At 46.9% G+C, this 20,518-nt stretch overlaps 5 protein-coding genes across 5 annotated transcripts; 3 read left to right on the top strand and 2 right to left on the bottom strand.

The window, feature by feature from the left end:
* Positions 1 to 3,486: 3,486 nt before the first annotated feature.
* On the bottom strand, positions 3,487 to 4,401 carry N7473_012517 (uncharacterized protein; the record flags this gene model as incomplete). Its single annotated transcript, XM_057158456.1, has 1 exon — positions 3,487 to 4,401. One exon carries the CDS (start codon positions 4,399 to 4,401, stop codon positions 3,487 to 3,489), a length of 915 nt encoding a protein of 304 aa, XP_057002410.1.
* Positions 4,402 to 5,614: 1,213 nt separating this feature from the next.
* N7473_012516 (uncharacterized protein) lies at positions 5,615 to 7,718 on the top strand (the record flags this gene model as incomplete). The annotated part of the gene is made up of 5 exons (XM_057158455.1): positions 5,615 to 5,861; positions 5,910 to 6,400; positions 6,458 to 6,985; positions 7,044 to 7,515; positions 7,612 to 7,718. 5 exons carry the CDS (start codon positions 5,615 to 5,617, stop codon positions 7,716 to 7,718), a joined length of 1,845 nt encoding a protein of 614 aa, XP_057002409.1.
* A 2,452-nt stretch (positions 7,719 to 10,170) lies between these two features.
* N7473_012515 (uncharacterized protein) lies at positions 10,171 to 12,036 on the bottom strand (the record flags this gene model as incomplete). Its single annotated transcript, XM_057158454.1, has 1 exon — positions 10,171 to 12,036. The coding sequence occupies one exon, from the start codon at positions 12,034 to 12,036 to the stop codon at positions 10,171 to 10,173; it is 1,866 nt and encodes a 621-aa protein (XP_057002408.1).
* A 2,527-nt stretch (positions 12,037 to 14,563) lies between these two features.
* On the top strand, positions 14,564 to 15,460 carry N7473_012514 (uncharacterized protein; the record flags this gene model as incomplete). The annotated part of the gene is made up of 1 exon (XM_057158453.1): positions 14,564 to 15,460. One exon carries the CDS (start codon positions 14,564 to 14,566, stop codon positions 15,458 to 15,460), a length of 897 nt encoding a protein of 298 aa, XP_057002407.1.
* Positions 15,461 to 19,044: 3,584 nt separating this feature from the next.
* Positions 19,045 to 20,168, top strand: N7473_012513 (zinc-binding alcohol dehydrogenase family protein; the record flags this gene model as incomplete). Its single annotated transcript, XM_057158452.1, has 2 exons — positions 19,045 to 19,310; positions 19,379 to 20,168. The coding sequence occupies 2 exons, from the start codon at positions 19,045 to 19,047 to the stop codon at positions 20,166 to 20,168; spliced, it is 1,056 nt and encodes a 351-aa protein (XP_057002406.1).
* Between the last annotated feature and the right edge of the window lie 350 nt (positions 20,169 to 20,518).

The following is a 20,518-nucleotide window of genomic DNA, read 5'->3' as shown; positions in this document are numbered from 1 at the left end:
AGACCTTCCTTAACAAGATCCGGATAACCGATCTTAGGGATTCGACGGATTACGATACGATTATATCGCACTCGCAGGCCACCCGCTACGTGGCCGAATTTATGCTTCAAACAGGCCTCCTGGGGCAGTTCCGACACGTCGAGATTGAACCAGAACCAACAGGCGATGCAACAACACACTAGGAGAGACTAGCAGGCATAGGGGGTAAAGACGCTGGGTAGGAGGAACGCTAAACCCACAGCCAACCGAGAGGTCGTGGAAGACTACATCTAATATATCAACATACCAGTCGACAACGAACGCCACTAATCGAGAACGAAGCAGGAGGATATGGATACCAGAGAGGGATAGCAGGGATGGAGATACAGAGGAAGCAGCAGGCCAATGTGAGGGCAAGATGAGAGATATATCGTGGGATTGAGGGCATTGCGGGCGTGTTGATACTGTTTTTGGGCTGTTTTGGGGCTGATTTTCTATGGCAATACGCCGTTTTCCTATGTATCTACTGTTTCATGCGCGGGTCTGGCGTTCGGATCACTCTTGCTTCCGCCGGAGGGAGCGCCTGCATAGCCATTACGCCACTAGTTAGGCTGCAACAGGTTAATAGAGTGTTGATTGATTGATTGATTGAAGTAGGGGAGCTCACTTCGTGGCAACACTCAGTGACTGACTTAATTGGCGCGCACTTTGGCACATCCTGCAAGATACTCAATAGGACCCGAGCCCGTGTAAGGTTTACCATAGCGATGGTACGGTTGCGAGATACGCTTGGGATTAAAGTCTGTGCCGACAGGGCCGGAATCAGCCGTCTCAGCACATAACTATAGTTGTTTTACCCTCTAACAGCTAAGGTAACTATAGTTACCCTATCTGCACTTACTCACAGTGGCCAGTAGGCACCGCGCAATAACTCTCCGGGAAACTTGGCGCAATTCTTGATAAAGGAGCGGGATTCTGCCACATGTATTTAGTTCCTCTTTTGTTCTCTCTTCTTCCTTTTCCTCTCCAGTCCTGATACTTTCGTTGAATGGTAAAGTTTAATCCAGGATCTTTCAATTACCTATAACACTAAGAACCCCCTTGCTGGCTGGACGACATTTTTGGGGCTGATCAATGCCAAGAGTTGCCTCCCACATCGCCGGCGATGATGTGAGACTGCATAACTGCATAATGATGTTCTGATATAATATTTTGCTCTATGTCCTTGTCTATTGCTAGATTTCTGAGATCCCATGTAACTGCCAAGAGAATAATCGACACCTAAATGTACCATTTCACGAAGTAACCACAACTGAGATGAAGAAGAGAAAAATATCTGTCGAGTGGTTTCCGTATTCATAACCCCTGCCCTCTTTAGCAGTTTTGCCCCGGGCCTGATTCTCCATGCCGAAACCATCCGAACAAAATCGCATTCAAGAACAATTTACGCAGCCACAACTCAGAATCCAGCCACTGCTGTCAGCTCCAGTTTGTCTTGATGGAGGCAGGGTCTAAGGCGGGTAAGCCTGCTGGGCTTTTTTCCACTATCTCCTGGCAGCGTCCTAGGCCTGGCCAACACTCCGACCGTAGATGGCGATCGTCTCGACAAACCTTCTATAGATATGTACAGAGGCTTGATGGTCTCAATTTCTGTGGGCCCCAATGTCTAAGCCTGCCCCTAACATTAAGCTTTAGTCTTTACGAGAAGATGCGGGCAAGCTAACCTCGTGTTGGTCGTTGAAGGAAGTTTTGCATAATTCCGAACAGAGCGAGTATCGCCGTCACAATTCCGAATACAATCGAGCATATCGATTCTGGAGTCATGGTGCCTCTGTTTCCAATGACCTGTATGGAAGGGATCATACGAAGCAAACCCAACAATGCCTGATTGTCTGCATTCCACCACTTCATTGGCGCCAATTGAGCGCTGGAACGATTCCTTCCGCTCGTTCGAGCTAGATGCTTCCACAACCTGGTGTCCAGCCAGCTCAGCGAACTGCACGAGAAGCATGCCAATGCCACCACCAGCCCCAATGATCAGAACCCTCTTCTTATTGTTTTGTATGGTGGTGTCCAGCTCAACATACCTGAGCAGGGCCTAGTCTGCGGTGAGGGTACTCCCTGGAATCGCAGCAGCTTCCACCCAAGTTAGGCTATCTGACTTCTTAACTGCTATTTTTGTCGTGACGATGGCCTAATCTGCCCATGCATCTTCCCGATTCGCATGTGTCCTACTATACACATGATCACCGATGCTGAAATTTTGCTCGCTGCCGTGTATGATAATGACTGTGCCGGAAATATCATTTCCCAAAGTGACATGGCCGGGTAAGTACAGCTCTTTCCACTCCAGATTGTCTTTGTACACTGTAGAGCCTTTCACCTGAATCAACAATTCGCCAGGCATTGAAGTTTCTGATTTGGAGACGGCGTAGTGAAATTCAATGGCTGAGGACGGAGCTACATTTCCAGGGAAAACATAAGGTCTTCGGGAGAAATAGGTCGAATAGAAGTGTCGCTGACTATTCTACAAAGTGTAACAACAACCTCAATCACTTTAATGGACCATGACTGATTTGCGTGCCTGCAGGACCTATGCGCGCTGTGTTTGAGATGCATTTTCGCTATTAGTCCAGATCTATAAACCGGCCAGATGACAACACCAGGACTCTCAAGTGGCATCCCCAAACGGGGCGTTTGAGCTTTATTCTATTCTTTCGCGATAGTTCGAAAAATTAAACCTATGTATTGACCTCCTGTCATTTTGTTGGCTTCCGTGTAACCTGAATATCTTTGGTGGAGCTCAGATCTCCGGCTAGAGATCATAGAATATCTCTTGCGCCTCTGGAATTTTTTGAGATGATGATAGGATCTATGAGGAGCGACAGCGATAGCCTGCAATTGATTATTATTGAAGATGTCTTAAATTAAGATAAGCCCTGAGTGGAAGCATGCTTTACACGCTTCCCAAATGTCTACTTTACAATACAAGGCTCTGTGCGTCTCAGGGTAGCAGGATAGCCATCAAGGCCTCGGCAGCATTGAAGACTGCTAAAACCTCAACAGACTTCTGTCGTAGCTCTCTTGGTGGTGCTCAAAGTCTTGTTTGAGATGTTGTATGGCGACAAAACATATCTCAAATTCTGTTGCAGGAACTTCTGGGGGTTTCTGTGACGATCTGGCGAGGCGTGGCTGTGGAACTTGGCAATGAGAGGTTTGATGCAAGATGAAGTTTGGCAGGGAAATAAACATGGCAATTGTGGGCAACACTTCAACAGAAATTCCCTCACGATTCTGATCTCTCCTTCCTTCTCTCTTTAGCTTCGACACTTTCATCTATAGCACCGAAACGGATCTCTCTTTTCGCCTGGCTTGTGAAATTTTCTACTAAGAAACATCTACTAATTGAATACCATATCTTTCTATCAAGCACGGAGCTCACGCCATATCGTTCATGGTCGTTTTTTAATATACATTGAACATGATAAATTCATCAGTCATCTAGAACTATTTGGTTGCCTCCTTAATTGCCTCCTTGAAGATGGTCTGCATAGTGACATCCGCTACTGATGTAACATCAGTTCGAAGAAGAGACTCTGGATTGTACTTCATCTTCTTCTGAGGTCTAGCAGGTTTCAGTTCTGGGTTGAACAAAACAGGATCATCCACTGGGAGTCTGACAAACATCGACTCGAACTGAGACTTCCAATCCGCAACGCATGCTATCTTGACTATCCCATGGAAAATCGCATTGTTTTCTCGTTTAAGAAGAATGCCGGTGCGAATTGACGAAGGGACCCCTGTCTTTCTGGTTTGATTCTCTAATAGTGACCAAGCAGCACAGTTGCATTCACCATTGTTGACATCGTCGGAAAATTCGATCGAGCCACTCACTGTCGTGGCATCGCTCACATCTCGTATCCTCAACTTCTCAAATTTAGTTGTGAGACCGAGATGCAAAGGCCCGGCCGCAGGTGAACCAATTGTGCCGTCCATTGCGTGCTTCTTTTCTTCATGGTCCGTTGTCGGTACAACTGTCCAGGTGTCATAAGGGGCAATCGCCCAGACCGCGGGAGGGGTTGACTGCGCGTCAACTCCTGAGAACTCGACGTGAATATATGCTCGAATAATCCGTCGGGAATGTTTCTGGGGGACGAAGCGAAAATGAAAGACGAGCAGCGTTGCAAGCGCTCCATCATCGTCAGAGTTAATGTCTGGATCGTCCCCGAGCTTGCCGTGCACAACATCTAACAGGGAGCAGTTGACATTCACTGGACCTTTTCTCTGGACCACATTGTTTCGTTCCCAGTCAGTTGGGGACTTGTTTTGCGTGCGGAAGGCGTTGTCTGTGTCCTCAGTCGTCCCCAAAATCATTGGCATTTCCACCTGCCACAATTCACTCTGTTGTGGATCTTGCGCCATGATGGAATTTTATGACGATCAACAAATGTAAGTTCACAGAACGGGAGCGCTGAAAAGAATAGTCTCTTTTAAATACTCATTTCGCATGCGCTAACGCATGCATGCTGACGGGTTCGCTGAGACCAAGACATACGTGGCTGCAGGACGACGGTCGACCCAACCAATTAGCCTATCCGTCTAGGCGCCCAATATTTCACTCGTCCCGTCAAGCCCTGGTTGGTCAGTTTCACGAAGATATATCGGTCGCTCTTGTCGGGCTAATAATGGAATGCACTTAAGCTGAGTAAAACCCCTGCTTGCGAGTTCTCTTGTTGAGTTCGCCAATTTCTTTCACCTCATTCAACGATTCAAGCAACGCAACCAATTCTTTTGACATCACGTATGAGCAAGTATGGTAGGCCCTAAAAAACATATGTCTATCGTGAGGAAGGGTAAGGATGACGACAAGGATGTCATTTCAGCTACTGAAGATCCGGTCCGAGACAAGTTCAATGATATCTTGGAACTGGCCTTCCGCCTTACAAAGTCTTTCGATCAAGACATAGCTGATGCCAGACCAAGAAAACTACGGAATAGATCTGGTACCCCGGCATCAGAAACTGGTCGGCTGTCAGCTGCAATGATTGATTTAACGATTGATCTATCTTTGTCTGGTTTGGAACTCGGAGAGAAGAAGACCGAGGCTGAGAGGAGATTTGTAAATGACAGGAAGCAGGATTTCATGCAAGTTGCCAGAGGGAATCAGAACATTCTACATTTCTTGGCAAAGGATGACAGGCTTCTCAGGAATCAAATTTCCCTGAAATGGGTTGCTTCGCGAATAATGGCGTACTACCCTGAACTGATGGGACAAGTTGACGATCAAAACCGGACTCCATTGTCTCTTGCTATAACAGAGAGACATGATCTTTTCATTCGAGCTTATGGCGAAGTCGGCACATCTTATTGGGAAAAAATACGAGAAGAGCTCAAAAGGGAATTCGAGACATCCTCCGCAATCCCATCTGAAACATGTCTACACTTGGCTATGGTATCTGAGATTTCGTCGCAGTCAAGGAAAACTATTATTGAGCGAGCGCCAGCGGAGATGATACATGTGCTAAACCCATCAGGTTTAACACCCCTACACCTGGCGGTCGATTTCAACCGCTGCTCAACTGAGCAGGTGGATGTCATCAGGCACCTATTTGATGTTATTCCCCATGACCTGGTCATGGAAGCTCTGACCAAGAAAACGCATAACCCTGGTTCTTCTGTCAAAAATAACCTTTCGGCGTATCAGTATCATGGGTATACTCGCCAAATGTCACACGATCAGGGCGAACGAAGTTCAAGTGCAAATGAATCAAGTGCAAATGAATCAAGTGCAAATGAAATCCGGGAGATACTGGAGCTTAACTATCTGCGCAAACTCGACCCAGGCTCTGCTTCGCGATGCCTTTCTCTCCCTGGAGAATCACGTGGGTCTCAATTCGAGCCATATCTTAAGTTCATACTGACATCTACAGTGATACATTTTTGGTTCGATCTGGGTCCGAAATCCAAAGTATTTGAGAAGGACTTTGAAAAGGATTTTAGCCATTACCGGCTCAACTCAACGCTTCAATATGTGGCATTCCCGCAAGTCTCAGTGATTTCCAGCGACGGTGGAGAAAAGTCTTCTGCCGAAACCAGCGGACGAGCGGATATGCTATTCTTTTCCAGGTGGCTGGAGAAACATAAACATGTGGATCGCATTCTAACTGTCATCGTGGACGATCTCAAGCAACCCTCTCATAGTGATGAGGTGGTGGAAAAGGCATTGGAAACTTTCAAAACTGAGATCTTGGACTGGCGTAAGGTTGATATGTGCCCTCAAACTATCTGTCGAATTGGCTCTCACATTCACACACTCCATCTCTACTGGTCGGGGCGAAACTCGGTATTGCGAGGCTGGTGTGAGGCTAACGGCCTAGCGAGATTGAAGCGTTTACAAAGGGTTTATCTTCACGTTCACGATGTATGCTACCCATCTTTGTGGGGCAACTACTCGGGTGATCTACTGACAGGTTTCCAGATTTTAGACTCAGAAGATCGGACAGCATCAAATATCGAGGAATTCAAGCAAAGTCTATGTTCTCGCATGACGAACAGGAAAGACAAATTTTCTGTTGATGACGACTTTAAAGAGTGGCAATTTCGGCAGAAATTCCCATCCCAAACCACTATAAGAGAGACCAAACACGGGATCCCAGATTCTCATGCCTGGTTGGAATGTATGGATGTCTTTGTGAAAAAATTCCGCACGGTGGCAGATCCAGACAACATTTCGGGCAAGCCGATCGTCGTTGCGTTGCTTGATGATGGGGTGACGTTGCCGCACGAGGGTGCGGACTCACGGCTTTTCGATGGAACTAGCTTCCAGACTTATGATGGTGACCAGCGTGTCAGCCCATTTTGGATTTCAGAGACGGGACATGGTACACTGATGGCCCAACTTATTCATCGCATTTGCCCTAAGGCAATGATAAAGGTGCTCAAGCTCCAGACTCGGCCCACAGCAAATCTGTCCAAGGTGCAAATCGTAGAAAGCAGTGCAATTAAGGTAATGAAACTCAATCAATGTCCTGCTAATTGACCCTTGCTAACATGCTTGCCTGAAGGCTATCGAGGACGCAGTTTCAATGAACGTGGACGTGATCTCTATGTCATGGACAGTCAATAGTAATAATCGGCAAGCCTTCAAAGCCGCCCTTGACCGAGCAATTAAGGCGAAAATCCTGGTGTTCTGTGCCGCAAGCGACAAAGGGACAGGAAGAGACATCAACTATCCCCATAATTGTTCCCCGAATGACACTTTCCGAGTGGGCGCTGTCAAAGCCTCTGGGCAAATATGGGAGTGGGTCCCGGAACCAGAAAAGCTGGATATTGGCCTGCCAGGACACGACGTCCTAATGAAGCAAGATCTTCCACAGGGGAACGATTTCAGACTCGAATCACACACCGGATCTTCGGTCGCAACTGCCCTAGCTGCTGGGTTAGCTGCTTTGATCTTAGAGTGTGTCAGACTGGGACATGCTTATAGTGTTTCTTGCGATGTTCGTGATCCCGACCTTAGAGTCACCGAGAATGATTGTACGTTCATTAGGACAAAAGAAGGGATGATGAAGGCTTTTTCGAGGATTGGTATGACTGGGAAGCTAATTGAGGTGGCCAATGTCTTTGCAAGAGGCCCTAATGAATTGAAGGATAATGGCTCAAAGTTGGAGACAGCTGCGAGAATTGCCCGAAAAGTTTTGGATAAAGGCGCTTTTAGCGCATCAACTGGCAAGAGCTGAGGGGATATCCGGATTTCCTAATACGAGGGAAAAGCAGAAACTCAAAAGAGTTTGGATCTAATTATGACTTCGCCTCATCTTGTTTGTCGGAGTTTCTGGTGTGTACGGTGGTTTCAACACTCCGTTGTAAAGCCTTAGGGTTCTTCAACAGATCCCTTGTACAGGTTGATTTCTTGGTCGTACAGCGTTATTAGTGATGTTTCTCTGACATATTAAATAAGGAAATCAATCATCTAGATATTTCCTTATAAGATGAAAGATCTGTAGACCAAGGAATGGATGGTTAGCGATATTTATACACCATCTTGTTGCATCCAAACCCCCCGTCCACAGTCCGTCTGTTGATGCTCCTCTGAGCTTGAACAACTCTGGGGATTGCGAAACGGTCTACAAACTTGAAGCTGAGTGCACGCCCATACTCGCTCTCTGTACGCGGCAGGACTACCCCCGTAATTTCGGAGTTATCGAAGTCGCTCAAATTTACCACGCTACAGGTATAGGCTAGCATATATTTCTTCGTCATGATTGCCTTCAACTTGAAGTAAGAGCGAAACGGTAGAGGGATGGGAGTGAAGTGGAAGGGAAGTGGAAAAGGGCGAGGGCAACTGGCGGCAACTCGCGGCAACTGCCTGAAAGGTAAGAACATGGTGTCTGCTCCCGTATCGCAAAATCTTTCTCTTGATCAAATTGTACAATAGCACATTTTGGGGCAGGGCTTCACCCCTCTAGGTAAAGAATATTTAGGTGGGTGAACTGCCGCCTGAAGCCCGCCTGAATAAAGCGGCGAGTCACCCAGCACCGAGGGATGGGCGCTAGGTGAGCTCGGCCGTACTTTGGGCTGTTGTATGTTTTTTTTGCTTTGCAATTTGTACTGAATTCGTCGGCTTGGTATTTTTGCCGCTTTACCTCTTCAGCCCCTTCAGGGCCCTTCACCTGAACACCCTGAAGCCGGCTCAAGAGTGTGTACAGCTCGATTGTGGACCACATTATTTAGCGAAGTGCCAACCATAGTATTCGGAGGTAGATTTTCGCTACTGTCGAACCAGACCTCCATAAGACCTGGCCGCTCTTGAAGCTCCTAAAGTGCTACTTATAGATCAGAAATGGCATACCATCGAGGACTGGCAAAGATGCGTTATACGAGGCGGAAATGCGAATGGGATAAGGCCGCTATCCTCCCAAACTTGTAGGAACTCGAGGGCAAGAGGGATACGGTGCCCATCCAATAAAAGTGGCAATTTCTTCGTCCCTTTTTGGACGGTTGGACTGACCAAAAAAAAAAAATAGAAATAAAACCATATAGCCATCAGGGCTAATACTTCATTGACTTGGCCAGATAGAGGGACAAGAATTATTGCATTCAGCGGAAGATTCTCGCTGCCGTGAAACCAGGTTTCCATGATAGCGCCTTGGCTTGTGAAGATAATCATCGGGTCCATTTGCCAACCATCGGTAGATATGCATTCAGGCACAGTGATAGTCTCGGTTTTTGGGAATTCAGCATGATAAGAGCAATGCTTACCTTTACAACTGATTACTTTATTCCATTAACCCTCGCCAGGACAAAAACTACATGTATCCATATTATATACTAGCCGCACGGGGACAGCTTTGAGAAGGTTCGCTAGAAGATTGTATTAGTGGGCTAGAAAACCACCATCCTCTGCCTGTATTTGCTTATCTTCTGTTTCAATGGGCCATACATTCAGGCTCTTTTGGAAGTTCTTTATGAAGCGATAGGGCCACATTTTGCTGACCTGTTAGTCAGGCTTATAGCGCTCGAGCGTTCGATTCGCCCAGGACTCTAACAGACCAGGAGTAATAGACATATTCCAAACCAAAATATTTTTGTTACTCGCTGTATGAAAGATTCCTCTTGATACTCCTCAAGTACGTGGTTAACCGTTTTAACCGTAGAATTCGCGCGTTCCTGCGGTCGCGACGAGTCTCGTGAGCAAGGACGTATTCCGCGCAATTTTGAGAGATTTCTTCTTCCCGCAGTTTGACAGGCTTCAAAAGCTTCAATAACAAAAGACTCAAAGGTTATCGATATCTCGGCATGGTGGATGACGTGGGTAGCTCCAAAAGGTGTGGGGGATGATGGGTTTCCGAATTTGGCAATTCCGGTTGAGAACGGCGGTTTTGGTGCACCCACTAAGCAAAGCGGTGTTGGGGGCCGCTGAAAGGCACTGATATGTTGTAGTGTTAAGCTTCACGGTACTTTGGATGAGATTCAGGAATATTCCTGTTCATAGTAGAAACGGTTAGAAACGGTTTTGGGACAGTGTCATAGAGTCATGTCTTTTTCTTTTAAGGGTGTTGTTATGGCCCTGGACTGCAACCCTTAATGCTGCTAGCTGTCAAATTCAACTTGTTTGTATAGTAGTATAGGAATGGTCAATGCGATAAGCTAAACAACTTGGCTATCCATGTAATTTAGACATAAACAGACTCAGGTTTCTTCAGCATCTTCAGAATCCTCGAAATCCTCGAAACCTTCAGAACCGTCAGAACCTTCAAACCATTCAAACCGTTCAGAATCCTCGAAAGCTCCAAACCCGGCAAAACCGCCAAACAGTTCAAAATATCGAGGATTTTCAGGGTGTGCAGGGTGTGCAGGTTGACCAGCACGTGGAATTCTCATACTTCCCATACCCACCGCAGGCAAACCGCCACGAGATTCAACGTATCGTTTCATGTCCTGCTCCATTCGAGCCACCCGCAGCTCTGCTTGCAAAGTTGGAATTGGCATGGCCATTTCCAGCATTTCATCAGTTACCCTGAAGCTCAATTCTGTTCCACTTTCGAAAAGTAGTCTCTCCACTGCATATTGAATGGCTTCATCTTCCACGGCCATTCTTATAATGTTCTCAGTACACTTGATTATCACGTCTCCTTGCTGGAGCAGAATGTCGATCAGATCACACCGAGCTAGCTCATTTGCGGAGACCGCTTGAATTATCTGATCGTCGATATGGAGAGGTGCTCCTCTTTTCGCAAGGAGGACCTTCACAACAGCGCCTCCGCATCGCTCATTTCTCAAGGCCTCTGAGATCAAGTCGTCAGTGATCTTGAAGTCCTGCCTCTGTTCAAGAAGCAGGTTGATCATAGCGACTTCGCTTCGGTCACTTGCAGCGATAGCATGAATCATATCATCCTTGATAATACCTGGTCCTCTGTACTTGAGCAGAAGCTTGATCAGGAGAACTCCATTACATCGATTTTCCAATGCCATATTCACCACTTCGTCGGTAATTTTGACACTGGCTCCTCTTTCGTCAAGGAGAACCTTGAGCGTAGCTGCTCCGTTTTGCTCATTTGTCACGATGGCTTGAATCATTTCGGAGGTGACAAAGATATCCGCTCCTCGATGGTCAAGAAGAACTTTTATCACACCATCTCCACTTCCAGAGTTTTCCATGGCTATCTTGAATAGCTCATGGATCAATTGTATATCGGGGCTTCGCTTCTCAAGCAGAAGCTTCATCATAATTTTCCCGGCATGCCCACTTGACGCAGCCGCCTTGAGTCCGTCATCAGTGATCTTGATACTCGATCTATCAAGTAACATCTCGAGCATATGTATGCCATTTTCCTGATTATATGCGACTGCCATGATGATCTTATCGGTGATCTCAGTATTCGCCTCTGGATAGCCAAGAAGGATCTTCAAGACCTCCTGGCCACACCGTGCGTTCCTTATTGCAGTTCGAATCACTTCCTTCGTAATTTTGTTAGGCGATTCTCGTGCAAGGAGGCTCTTCATCATATGCGATGCATCTCCCCGGTTAGCTGCGGCTGCTTGAAGGACTCCGTCTGTGATCTGAAACCCCGCCCCCTTTTGTCCGAGCAGAAGTTCCAAAATGGCTTTCCCATTTTCGTGATTGCTAACCGCAGTCTTGATAACGTCCTCAGTAATTTTCATTTCATGATTGTCCAGGAAAAATGCCACGATCTGTACCAAACCCCATTGCGCTGCCCAGAATAAAGGCGGCTGTTGTTCGTGTATGCCCTTCTCCCAGGACAGTCTATCAGAATGATATCCGAGCCAAAACGAAACTGAACCATCATTGATCTCACAAAGCTTGGCAATCTTTTCGACCCAATCAAGCTCAATGAGGCCAGCCTGTTGAGTGTGGGAAACCCAATAGTTTGCAGAGTAAAGCAAAAAACCATGCTCCGCCTTTGAGTCCTCGCGCCGAGATCGATAGTCTCTCCGGAAATCATCGAGAAGAAGATAGACTATGCATAACTTGGCGAGAGTCAAATGAGCATCCTGCAAATCAATAGAGTGTTGCCATTTTCCTTGTGTGACCATTTCCCCTTCCCGTCGAAGAAGAAAATCTCGCGCCGTCTGGTGAATGAGATACACACGAGAGTCCAATATTTTGACGAATAAGCCGCAGGCATCACATATCCAAACTTCTCTTTTGCTTGGGCCCTCAAGATCTAGGTCAGAACAATATTTTGAATCAGTGTCAATCTCCAACATGACATCGATCTCGGACAATCTCAATGGCCGTCGAGCCGCGACAATGATCTTCAGGAGCCGTCTCCCTGCTTGCTTATTTCTTCCATTGCAGCGTTCAAGGATCCTTTCATAGGCAGTATTGACATCCTGAGGTAGGTCATTGATTTGCTTCAGCAATTTCTTTTTCGTCTGGCCTAGGTTGTTTCTGACCAATTTTAAGGTCAATTCTAGCCAAAGGTAAGTTGTGTTTCTCAATTTCAGAGAAACGACGTTTTAGCGCTTCTCGAATCTCCTCTGAAAGGTTGTTGTCCCTTGCAATCTCATCGACTTCAGTGCTCATTACTATATTGATTTCGATGCTGATAGCTCTCAAATTTTTCTCTCCTCTGAGGCGGATATTTCCGAATCGAGTAACCAGTTTAGCAAATCTTCTTTCAATATCGACGTATGGACGACTTGTGACAAGGAACTTCGTGTAGCATGCTATAGCCTGTCTTTCTTGAGACTTACTATAGAATAGCTCTAATCCTTGTATAAGTCGACCACGGTCTGGCTCTCGGCATTCGTCAAGTGCATCAAGAATACAAATGACTTTGCCGGCTGAAGGATCCGAGACCACCGAAAGAAGAAGCTGCCACAAAGCATCAAAATCAGCTTTCAGGTAATCCCCGTGCTGCTCCACCACTTTTTTGGCGTGCTTCTGGAACAGGTCCTCTCGGGCGCAAAACAACTGATGCAGAACAGCGCAGATTGCCGCTGCTGCATGATCTTGCTCTTGGTTATCTTTGAAGAAAAAGTAGCAGACGGTAGCTGATCCATCGTCAACAAGCCTTTCGTCGATCAGCGTTTTCGCGAGCACAGATTTGCCACAACCGGGGTATGCGGACAGCCACAAAAGATCGACCTGGCTGCTGTTCCTCCATTTTTGAAAGGTCGGATCATCCAGAAACCATTGACACGTGCCAGGAACCCGTGCACGGTTAATGTTTTTGTGTCCTTGGTAAACGGATGTTCTGAAAAACCGTAGTCCAGGATCTTACAGACAAAGGTCAGCTCCTGGTTCTGGTTTAATACATCCGCCAGTTATTGTTTTGTAGATATCATCAAAGCCCACCCATGGATGAAAAGAGAATTTCCGATTATACAAACCTGGAGGATTCTGGGTGTTGTCTGGCACAATGTGGGTCAGCAGTTTGAAGCGATGAGAAACATGATTGCGGGGTGGAGATTTTAATCAATCATTTAGGTGAACTCGATATCTCGTGGAGAGCACAGGGCTGTTGCCGAAATTGAAATATTACTTACAAATATGATTCACAGTTTCATAATGATCTCCTTGGTGAAGGTTGCCAAAATTAGTGGTAGCAGGATATTGGTGTCCCCGTACGCTGAGGATGCTGTTGGGCTCGATGTTGGGCTCCATCTCTAATCAGAATCCTGGGGCGATCTAGCGTAAGTGCTGACTGGATCGGTATCAGAATCAGCTATTGGTGCATTTAGATGAATAGGTGAATTGGAAACAATTGGACATGTAATACTGAATCAATTGATTGAAGAAGAAACTATTCGATACACTTTGATGCTGTGGACATGTTGAGTTGTCCGCAGGCGGTGTAGCCGAGTGTTCCTGATACAGTTCTCCGAGGTACCCATATACGATCGTATTACCCGGCGATATGTACGTAGAATTGCCATACAAAAGGTGGGGCTTGGTTGTCCAATCCTGGTCACTCAAATAACCTCCTCATCTCGACAGACGGGAATGTGGCAGCAGCCATCCAGTTTTAAGAAAATATTTCCCGCGCTATGTGTAAAGAAGTCATTACTCCAATGAAACGTGAAACGCGCTGCGTACAGCCCTGGGGTCCCAAGAAAAAAAAATCCCCCCCTCACAAGCCCGAGGCTTTCTGCCCCTTTTTTTGATAGGTTATACAGCACATGACAGCACATGATGCTCTTATGCTCACTACGAGAATGACCCATATTTCATAATGTGGTCATCACTATCTATATCAAGTAGACGGGAGAAAGGTGGCAGAGATACACCTTACCGCCCGATGAACTGCGCGATGAATTTTTGTTTCGGGACCCCCCTGTAGATGCTGTAGTATTTTTGGGGGCCCGTGGAAGATTTGATATGATTGGATGGGGCTTGCCTCGCATCTACAGGGGTCCAAAGTACATGTTGTACGGAGTAAATACCCCGCGGCCTGCGGATGAGATCCCGCCCTTTTTTCTGGACCCCTGGAGATGCGGAAATGAAAGCTCTGAGCTTCCCCTCTCAGCTTACCTTTTTCTGCTTCTCCTCTTCTGCTTCTCCTTTTCTGTTTCCTCCCTCGACCATCTTTAGGCATTGGTTCGCACGCCCTCGGCAATGGTTGAGCCCGTTGGAGCGACTCTCGGCGCTGTATCTCTTGCAACTGCGCTCTCGGGGATTTTCGTATCTGTGGTCGAATGCGTCGAGTACGTGGAGCTTGGCCGCCATTTCGGCAAGGATTTCGATAAGTCTCAGGCTCGACTTGCAGCGTTGAAATTGCAAATTACAAGATGGGGAGTCTCAACTGGCGCGTTGCCTGACCCACGAACGGGAAGATACCGAACCCTGGAGGTCGAAATTGACGTTGCTGCCACCGCAGTGCGACTTCTCTCAGCAATTCAAGACGATATTCTCGAAGTGGAGAAGAAGTCGCAGAACATTAGAGTCCAGTTATCCTCGACGGGTCGGGTAGATTTGGCTACCATCGGCCCTAACGATATGGCCGCACCGACTTGGACGTTGAACTCGCAAGCAAATGCCATTGTTTCAAATCGTGTCCAAGGGGTGTCATTCGTCAGGAAAGCAAAGTGGGCAATTTACGAGAAGAAGCACTTCGATAGGCTCCTAGATGACATTACTGAAAATCTAGGTCATCTAGAGAAGTTGCTCCCACTGTCTGTTGCAAGATCGTTACAGGATTTGTGCCGTATAGAGGTTGACAGTGTTCAAAGCGGCCAGTCGGAGGCGGTCATAGATCTCCTGAAAGACGCTTCTTGTGCCAATAACGACACTCATTTGCAGCAGGCAGTGAGGGAAGCCATTACCTCAGGGGTCTCTGGCCATCAATGGGAGCGGACGGAAGTGGATGACCACGTCAAGCTAGAACAAGGCGACCGCATTGCAATGGGCTATCCATGTCAGGTACCTACGGGTAGGGTTGGTCATAGTTTTGGAGTGACAATTGGAAAAGGGCACTCGAACATTCACCAAGGCGATATTTATGAATCGACGTAAACGGTATGGGCAAATAATTTAGGCGCGGATGACGCGCATATGAGCCAGTATGGGAATACGTATATGATAATAAAGATTCCTTCCGTATTCCGATTCAGGAGGACCAGATACTGGCGTCGTAGGCCCTCTGGCTATCTTCTGGGATTTGCCGCGGCTAGGTCAGAAGCCCCATTTATCGACGTTGAACATTAAACGCGCCACGGTATCTCAAACCACGTTCTTCCGTCAAGTATAATAAAGGGATAGTAATCCGCTCTTCTCCGCCTGGATCTCTCATGACATGCCCACTCAGTCCAAGCTTTCTCCGGGCCCCAATCAATGCCCTATCAAATTATTTACTGGTTGTACAAGCCTGCGTACTTTTTTTTTTTTTTTTTCGCGCGGTCGCAAAGTGTGCGTGCTACGAGGTCTACCAAATTCGGGCGCTGTCTTCAAGACCAGCTTTCCTATGGCAACTGCAAGGGTGTGGCCAGTGCCGGGTACCGTTTTTGACGAGAGGCGGCCCGAAGGTAAAAAACTAAAGTCAGTATATATTCCGCTCTATGTACGGAAGATATTATGTACACCTTATGATAAGCTACTATCATATGTGCTTCTACTGCTTTATCGAACTCATTTGCCAGGTTCTCCCGTGCTCTATGTAACGGATAAGATCCACTTCCCCCTATAATACCTTTGGCCTTGCCATATAGCCATTTCGCGCATATTCCGGTTCTGCCACAGCCCAACGTGCTACCTCTATTGTGAGTCTGCTTGTTGCGCTCCTTCTCTTCTCCAAGCTTCTTATGTGTTGCGAAAGAGAACTTGAGATATTTGACAACCTTGGAGGACAAAGCCGGACTAACCAGATCGCATTGATGAGAAAGATGCGTGCTGATCGGATTTGTATATCAACACGTCTACCAGATAATTGGTTCTCACTTCTTACTTCTTCTTTCCTCGGCTTCATTGCCTTCGTGGAATACACGGATTTCTTTCCTTTTGGCATGTTACGTGATAAATAGCATGTGGCCTACTCAGGCTGAATTTAAGTCGCGTTTTAGCCCTTCACGCTCTAGCTCGTTGTGCGGTGGCCTCATGTTCTTCTCCTTTTCTTGTAAACGCAAACAGTACAGTGAGTGATATTACTCCGCTGAGTTATACGAAGTATACGAGTTCGATCTGTTAGCTGACCTCGACCTCCGAATGATGGGCGCTTGGTGAGGTCGGCCATACTTTTGGCTGTTGTATGTTTTTTTCTTTGCTCTTTTGTTGATTAAGTAGAACTTGTTGGGTTGCCTGAAGCCCCTTATGCTTGACCTTTCTATACCGTAACTAGGCATACCTATCATGAAAAGACGACCATGATTTAAAAGACGAAACCATGTTCTAGAAGCCAGTAATACTATTACTACGCAAACCCTGAACAAAGGGTCTATCGTCTATTGAGAATTCTTCTCCAAGCGTCGGGGTTTCTAGCTTAGTTTGTCACTTCTTGAACCAAAGCCCATACCGCTTCATCTGTAGAGAAATGGTCTCGAATCTGCAACAATATTGCCCTGGAAAGGCCATGTATAAACCAAATCCCACAATTTTCCGCCCGTTCAACTAAAATGATAGCCCAATAGGCTAGCACAACAAGCGCGGCTGGGCTTTGAAGAGACAACATACGGTTGAAATGATCCGTTGTCTTGATCAGCCACCCGGCCATACATTGCCACGCCCCGGAAAAATCATCAGATTCAAAACTGCTAATACAGCATTCAGACAAGGCTTTTATGGCAAGTAGAATGGCTGCAGCATCTTGCCCATCATCTGGTTTCCCAAATATCTCTGCCATGCGATATGGTAGCATATGAATATGGTTGAGTAGCATAGCCCGCGCATTGTCGTTTTCTAAAGAGCGATTATTGCTCAAGGCTCCCTGAGGTCCATGATCACTGTCCTGATACATGTATGAAGACGTTGCCGATTCAGGAGACACACAACTTCGAATATTTCGTAGTAAGGACTCTAGCTGAGGAAAGGTTGTAGAAGTCAAGGTATTCTCTTGGCTCATAGTGAATGCATTGACAGTCCATTGTGCGCAGTTCACGAAGCTCCTGATTTTTAATCCCGCCTTTTTCGCTTTCTGGAACGACTCGGTGGACTTTATATTTGTATCATCCTTGGTTATCTCAAACCCGGCCGAAAATTCGGAATAGAGCTTTGTCGCCCGCTCACAGTGTGTATTTCGTGCCTTTGTCTCATCTTCAAATGCGGCTGAATGATACGCAGAAATGGCCAGTAATCCGCACATTAGCCACTGTCGTTGCAGAGCCAGTGAGACGATATCTTTCTGCCAGTATTGTGGCGGCGACGAAGAATCCTCGGCTCCAGGAAGTGACAGACTTGCCGTAGTGATGAAATGATGAAAATATGTTAATGTTTCTAGGTCCACCGCAGGGTACGGCCCGGGGTTTGGCGAGGACTGTGCTGGTGATGGCGCTGCATTCTGCCTAAAGCCCCCTCTATCGTGCCCACTCTCATCATCAGAAAGCCGTGTCTCTATATTGCTGCTTGTCGTCGAGACCTCAAAATACTTGAGCTTCGTACCACGGAAGAATGTCTGAAGCTTTACTGAGCATGCAAGAGAGGAAAAATCATCCGATCCATTGACTCCGTGGGCGTCACTCAAGTGGCGTTTCATGCGTTTAGAGCTGGCACAGAGATATCCACATCCAGTAACAATACAGCAATGCCCAGGCACCACAGGTAGAGCAGTAATCGGTGGTGTATCTGCACTTGGCAGAGGAAGATCATCCGGTTCAACGATGTCAAGGTCGTTAATGGTGGACAGTAAGCGTTGCCTTTCCTCACGGTAAATTTTGTGGCGGAGCAAATGGCTTCCCAGCGCATTTTTCTGAATGGCGTAGTGACAATCTCGGCAGATTAGCACTCTGTATCTTGCATTATACTCGAGCAAATTGCGTGGACCCAGTCGCATAGTGGCTAGCACGAGCCGAGGATAAGCTAGGGATAAGCTAGACGTTGGAAGGTTGCGAACGGTAACGTGAGGACGTGTAGACAATGTGGGGGCCGAAATGCCACATGCTGCCGTTCCAACGGTATTATGATCATCATCGGCCTTCTAGTTTTGTGAAACCTATTCGGGGGAGAGAATTCTTATTACAGATAACGGAGACAAGGTGAAACCCTGATACGGCTGAGTTATTGAGGACGGAACTAACTCGCGTTTAATCGTAGAACGCGGTATGTGGTTCCAAGTGGGAACGGCATATGTGGTTCTCAACGGCTGTCTAATCTCGGCTTCAGATAATCCCGACATACTCTAACGTTTGTATATATTGTTGTGTAATAGCCTTTTAGTAGCAAGTTGCTTTGAAATAATGATTTCAATCATTTGAAATCAATTGCTTATCTTGACTGGTGACTATCATTCACCTTTAGCTGTGTTCTGACATGCGAAAGTATATATAAGTCGGCAGGCTTCGCTCAACTGGTATTACTTTCTTTAACATCAACCAAACAATTGATCGGTATCGTGTTCTTTTTGTCACACTCCAGCTCAGTCAAATCTCTCCTCACCCATCGTCTCTATCGAAATGTCCGTTCCCAAAAATCAAGCTGCATGGCTCCGTAAAGCGGGTTCTCCCCTAGAGTTGGGAGATGCCCCGCTGCCCACAGCTGGCCCAGGCGAACTAGTCATCAGGAATGCCGCCATCGCAATCAACCCTCTTGACTTCCATATGCAAGACTCCGGTGTTTTTATACAGCAATGGCCTGCCATATTCGGCTGCGACATCGCCGGTGAGGTGTATGAAGTTGGAAACAATGTGGCAAGGTTCAAGAGAGGAGACCGTGTCATTGGGTATGTTGCTTGAGCATTGAAATTTTGAGAACAAATTATCCCAAGCTAAAGTTCCATCTTTTCAACAGGCATGCCATCAATCTGACTAGTGGCCGCCCTCAAGATGGCGCTTTCGCTCTGTATACTGTAATTCCTGCAGACAAAGCGGCCATACTCCCAGCGGAAATCTCCTTCACGGATGGTGTCGTCGTTCCCTTCGCACTGGAAGCGGCTGTTTGCGCGCTTTCCCTCAAGGAGCCCGGCATCGCCATGCCTGGTGTTGCTACACCCGCTCTGGGTATTCCGTACCCCTCGCTACATGATGTGCCGTACTCAGGCAAGACACTTATCGTGTACGGTGGCTCATCTTCTGTCGGCTCGATGGCAACCCAGGTTGCCACTGCCGCCGGTATCCACGTTATTTCTATTTCTGGTGCGCACAATTTTGACTTCTCCAAGCGATGCGGAGCAGATCGAGTTTTCGATCACAAAGATACTTCGCTTGTTGGGAAGGTTATCGCGGCAGTCCGAGAGAGCGGCAGCGAGCTCATTGGTATCTTCGATGCCATATCTACCCCCGAGACTTACGCCAATGACATCAAAATACTTGAGCAGCTGAATGGGGGCCATCTCGCTTGCGTGCATCCACCTCCACCCACTACTGATCTACCTGCAAATGTTAGAGCTGGTATGATATTCGCTGTCAACGATGTTGTGACGCCTGTTTGGAAGGATTATATTACGCCTGCGTTGCAATCTGGGAAGCTCCAGTGCCTCCCACCCCCATTTATTGTCGGCAAAGGATTGGAGCACATTCAAACCGCATTGGAAAAGTCCAAGGCGGGAGTCAGTGCTATGAAGCTGGTAGTTGAACTGTAGAGGCAATTCGAAAGTGTTGGCTTCGTATGCGTATGCGGGGGTTCTCTTCAAGATGTAGCGGTAGTGGAGATAGGATGAACGCATATCTGAGGAATTGATGTCTGGAGTGTTCAAAGGTCGCTAGAATGTTCAATGAATGGGAATGTCACACGTCAAGGATTTTTACACAGCAGCTGTCAAAAGAGAAGCTTAAAGTTGTCAGATAGGCAATCCGTCGCTATAACCAACAAGTAAAATAACCTAACTATGTAGCACGTGGGCTGCACACCCAGAACATCATATTAAATGCGACCTCTAGCTCACTGTATGTCGTCAATGAGAACATAGCATAACTTGATTTGTATGTCTTA

This window comes from Penicillium subrubescens (genome assembly GCF_028828155.1).
Source record: "Penicillium subrubescens strain IBT 31985 chromosome Unknown utg000011l_segment0_segment0, whole genome shotgun sequence".
In the NCBI taxonomy this organism is placed as follows: domain Eukaryota; kingdom Fungi; phylum Ascomycota; class Eurotiomycetes; order Eurotiales; family Aspergillaceae; genus Penicillium; species Penicillium subrubescens.
This window is presented reverse-complemented; position numbering and strand designations above follow the sequence as displayed.